Raw genomic sequence first — 5547 nt, 5'->3', positions numbered from 1 at the left:
AGAATCTGGTTTAACAGAATTGTTGTGCTTTCTCTTCATTTCTACTCTTGTTTGTGCTCTTATCTAGATTTGGACTTTTATTGCATATTGTAAATAAATAAAAGGTTTATGTATGATTGTGTCTCAGTGATCTATGTCTATCCCCAAACACAAGCAAATCTAAATTTAGCTCTAGATTTCATCAACTACGCTGATGTCATCCACAGGAGTTTTGCTCTGTCATACTCTATATAAATGTTTGCTCACAGTGCAAATCACCATTTATTACACTTGATATGTCCATGGCTCCAGAATAGAACCTTATTGTCAGCAAGATTATGTCATATTTTGATGCAACTGATTTCATTACCTTCAATCATGTAAAAATTAGATTATATATACTTTTTATGGCTACTTAAATATTTGAATATTATTGATAATTTATCTTACAAATATTTATTTCTCGAGGGTTTATTTATTTATGTCTTGTGTGTTTTGGTTGTCTAATTTTCTCTCAGCTGTGCAAGCAATGGCCAGTCAGAATGCCAGTGGCTATGAGCAGATGCGACTAATCCAAGCTGACCCTGTCCGGAGGAGCATTTCAGTGTCACTAACTCAGGTCTTCGTGTGGCCCTTCGTCTACCTCATCTTTCTCATGCTTTTAATATTCTCCAAGAAAGAGACTTTCAGAACAGAAACACGTTATATATTGTTTGGTCACTCTCTCCTGGTAGACCTAATATTTCTTTGTCTGACAGATATTGTGGTGGTCTTATCATATTGCTTTGTTGTAATACCTCTTCATTTCTGTATCCCCATCTGCATGTTGTTAGGGGCAGTCACAGCATGTGCACCACTGACGATTGTAGCCATGTGTATGGAGCGTTATGTGGCTATTTGTATGCCACTGCGACATCATGCAATCTCCACCTCTAGAAGAGCCCTAATAGTGATTTTAATGATTTGGATCCTGAGCTCCATAAACCCATTTGTTGATATGTTCATCCTAATTAGCACTGCCTCTCGTGAATATTTGTCTCAACTAACATACTGCCACTATGAGATTATGGTTCCAGAAAAGATGCATCAGTTTGCTAGGGGTATGTTGTATATTGTGGGGCTTGTGGTTATTTTGACAGCTGAGGTCTATTGTTATGTAATGATATACCTTGCTGCACGTGCAGCATCTGGTGACAATAAGAAATCAGCATCAAAAGGGCAGCGAACTATTTCCCTGCATATCCTTCAGCTGGTTTTATGTACGGTTGAGGTCATGTGTCCTTACATTGAAGCTGTAGTGATGCAATATGATATTAATATATACCTGATTGTCCGATATGCAAATTTCCTTGCATTTAGTATCACTTCTAGAGCAGTAAGTCCTCTTGTATATGGATTTAGAGATGAGAAATTCCACACCGCTCTGATTTATTATATCAAATGCAAAAATAACACCATCTCATCTGACACAATTAAACAATCATGACTGTATTTAAGTAAAATCTTTAACATTAATAATCCAGTCGAGCTTTTGTTTTTTTACGTTTTAAGAGCGCCCATGTGATTTTAACATGCCTAAATTCACATCCAAATGCATGCCCAGTACTCCATAATATACCATGCAATAATAATAATAATAATAATATTAATTAATGTTAACTATATATATATATATATATATATATATATATATATATATATATATATATATATATATATATATATATATATATATATATATATATATATATATATATATGAAACCATCCAGAATTTGTATTTGCCTGGCCAAAGAGGTCTTTGCAAGCTTGCCTCTCACATTCAGTACATTGCTTAATATCGACCTCTGCTGACCATATTAAGCATTATTACACTTCTGCTGACATGACTTGCTTTATATCCAGATATAATTTCTTTGACCATAGGAATTATAACATGCATTGCAAGCATGGCTGTCGTGAAACCCTGTGGATTTTCTGAACCCTTGTTATTTATATAAAAATAAATAAACTTATGAAATATTGCATTTATATGGTTAAGCTTGAAAAAAAAGAAGAAGTGTATCTGATGAAAATCTATTTTTTTCTGCATATTTAAAATAAAGGAAAGCACTTATAGCACACAGCAAGCATTTTAAAATGTATTTTGGAGCATTCATGTGAACATCATTGACATGTCAATCAAACATACAAAAATGTAAATATGCACTAATAAACATTATTCAATTAATTACAATTTTGGATTATTAAATCATCAGTCATTTGTTCTTCCAAAGTTTTCCAGTATAATGTTAGGACATTTACAATACAAACAAGGGTCACACTTAATGCTGCACACTCTCTGTTTTGAGGGCTCTTAGGAATAATATCAGGCGTTACTACAAGTGTCACACCCTATTGAAATATTAAAAATAAATATGATCATATGCCATAATTTAAATACAATAGATGAGGAGCATTGTGGTTCAGCAATGCAAGCAAATCAAGTAAGGGATAATCAATGGCTAGCTGTGCATTAAATTATTTGAGTGCACAACATGGAAATGAAGAATCACCTGATGCAAAGCGTCACATAGTTTATATGATAGATAGAATATTCACATATATTCATATATCCCTTTTAAGAACATACTACTCACAAGATAGTTTGCACACTGTTTCATATGGTTATAGCAATCTTCAGGTTAGATCATAACATTACAAATAAACAGCTCTTGTATCTGAACCAGAGTGGTTTCGCATCTCAAACATGTATTGTTGTATGTATACATATTCAAATAGCCTAAATGAGTAATGAAGATAAAGTTTAAACTAGCAATTATTAAAAACAAACAAAAAAACAAAACAAATCTGCAATATCATTCAAATTAAGGTTGCGATAATGCCAACATGTTTGCTATGTGTCTGTAATCAAAGACTTAAGATTTACCAAAGACTATGCCCCTCCTATTAATTTTTTTCCTTTGCCATTAAACAAAAATCATAGGAATAATCAATATCTAAATTAAATCTCTCTAAAACACTTTAAGCTGGATATACCATGTAAAATGTTAAATTTTATAACCTCTTTAATATGCTAATGTTAAGTAAGCAGACGGACAACCAGGTAAACAATAGTGAAGGTGGTTTATTATGAACAGCAGAGTAGCAGAATGAATGGACGTGCAGGAATGGGTGAGTGTCAGAGTTCTGGTGTGAGGAATCCTGGAGTTCGATCCTTGAATGGATGAAAGTTCTTTCCTTGGTAGGAATAGCGGAAGGCGCTTGCCAGGATGGATTTGAACTTGGGTTGTGGTGGATGACAGACCGATGGCACACACACACGCACCACTGAGAGGACTGACTGGATTATGGCTCGCACGCTCCTGGAGAGAGGATCTTGACAGACTGTGATCGGCAGCGAATACTGGTAAGTAAACACAAGAAGATTTGATTAGTGACACTCGGAGAGAGAAGCATTATGAGTCCGCTTCGAACAAACGAGCCCGGACAATGAGAGGTGCGTTGTGTGTGCTTATGAAGCAGAGTGGCTGATGGAGTGCAGGTGTGTATTGTCAGAACTCAAGTGACTGTGATCGCTGGGTGATTGTGGTGGAGGAACCTGGCCAATCCCTGACATTACCCCCCTCCCCAGGGCCCGCTCCTGAGGGCCGAGGTCTCCGGTGCCGTGGTGGTCTCCCTCGTCCACGAGGTGCAGGGTACTGAGGATGGTTGGAATGGAACTCCTCCATGAGTGTGGGATCTAGGATGTCGACTCTCGGGATCCACAATCTTTCCTCTGGTCCGTATCCTTCCCAATCGACAAGATATTCCAACTGACCACCGCGACGTCGGGACGGCAGGATTTCTCGAATGGAGTAAACGGACCCTTCCTCCAGCATCAAGGGGGGAGGGGGTTCCTCTTCGTGGCCAGGTTCTGTGGAGGGAATAAGAGGTTTGTGAAAGGGTTTGAGCAAGGAGACGTGAAATGTGAGGTGAATTCTGTATTGTGGTGGTAGCTGGAGTTTAAAGGTGACAGGATCGACCTGTTCCAGGATGGTAAAGGGGCCAACAAACCTGGGACTGAGTTTTTTGGAGGGGAGTCGCAGACGAATGTCGCGAGTGGAGAGCCAAACCTTGTCTCCCGGAACATAGACTGGGCCAGAAATCCTCCTCCGGTCAGCGACTGTCTTGGATCTGCGAATTGCCCTCTGCAGATGGTGGTGAGCTTCGTCCCAGACTCTCTCCCGAAACCAGTAATCCACTGCAGGGACCTCAGATGGTTCACCATCCCAGGGAAATAGAGGGGGTTGGAATCCAAGGATACACTGGAATGGTGTGAGGCCTGTCATGGGTTGCCGCAGTGAATTTTGGGCATACTCCGCCCAGCCCAGAAACTGGTTCCAGGAGTTCTGGTGACCATTGTAGAAGGTCCTGAGGAATCGTCCCACTTCCTGGATTTTCGTCTCCATCTGGCCGTTGGTCTGAGGGTGATAGCCAGAGGAGAGGCTGACTGTCACACCTAGGAGTTTAAAAAATGACTTCCATACCCGGGATATGAATTGGGGTCCTCTGTCTGATACAATATCCTCTGGGATCCCATAATAGCGAAAGACGTGATTGAAGAGAAGTTCGGCGGCCTCCAGGGCAGTGGGGAGACCTTTCAGTGGTAATAGTCTGCAGAACTTAGAGAATCAATCTACTATGATGAGGATGCAGGTGTTTCCATCCGACGAAGGTAAGTCCGTCATGAAATCAACTCCTAGGTGTGACCAGGGACGGTTAGGGATTGGCACGGGATGGAGCTTTACTGCAGGTAGGTGTTGGGGACATTTGGACATTGCACACTCCTTACAGCCTAGGACATACCTCCTCACATCCCTTGCAATGTCCGGCCACCAGAAGCGCTCGGATAGCAGCGAGAGAGTGTTGTTGACCCTGGGGTGCACAGTGCCCAGGGAGGTGTGAATGGTGTGAATGAGATCTACCCGTTGTGTCCTAGGAACGAATTAGGAGGGCAGCCCAGCAGAGGTCGGGGATCAGGAGTGGCGACGGCTGGAGGAGCGGACCATTCGATGGGACTGATAATGATATCTTCGGGTATTATGGTGGTAGTGGTCTTGGATGTTTCTGGAGAATCATGTAATCTGGATAAGGCATCGGCATGGACATTTTTAGGGCCAGGACGGTAAGTAATGGAGAAGTGGAACCTTGAGAAAAACAATGACCACCTGGCTTGACGGGGACAGAGTGGTTTAGCGTCACGGAGTTACTGGAGGTTTTTATGGTCAGTGATCACTTGAAATGGATGGATTGCCCCTTCCAACCAATGTTGCCACTCCTCCAGGGCGAGCTTGATGGCCAGGAGTTCTTGGTTACCGATATCGTAATTCCTCTCCGCCGGGCTAAGCTTCCGTGAGAAGTAGGCACATGCATGGAGTAATTTGGGTGTCCCATGATGTTGAGAGAGGACGTGAAAGGGAGTTCTGGGTCTGGATGCGTCAGGAGAGGAGCTTGTGTGAAGGCGGATCTGAGGGATTGGAAGGCTGCGGCCGCTTCAGGAGTCCAGAGAAGATTCTTCAGTTTACCT

At 41.4% G+C, this 5547-nt stretch overlaps 1 protein-coding gene across 1 annotated transcript; it reads left to right on the top strand.

Moving 5' to 3' along the window:
- The first annotated feature begins 508 nt into the window (after nt 1-508).
- On the top strand, nt 509-1513 carry LOC128029373 (odorant receptor 131-2-like). The gene has a single exon (XM_052617133.1). The coding sequence runs from the start codon at nt 509-511 to the stop codon at nt 1463-1465; it is 957 nt and encodes a 318-aa protein (XP_052473093.1). The 3' UTR covers nt 1466-1513.
- Nucleotides 1514-5547: the final 4034 nt, after the last annotated feature.

This window comes from Carassius gibelio, chromosome A15 (assembly GCF_023724105.1).
Source record: "Carassius gibelio isolate Cgi1373 ecotype wild population from Czech Republic chromosome A15, carGib1.2-hapl.c, whole genome shotgun sequence".
NCBI classification, from domain to species: Eukaryota; Metazoa; Chordata; class Actinopteri; order Cypriniformes; family Cyprinidae; genus Carassius; species Carassius gibelio.
The sequence above is the reverse complement of the archived record's forward strand: the minus strand, read 5'-3'. Positions and strand labels throughout refer to the sequence as shown.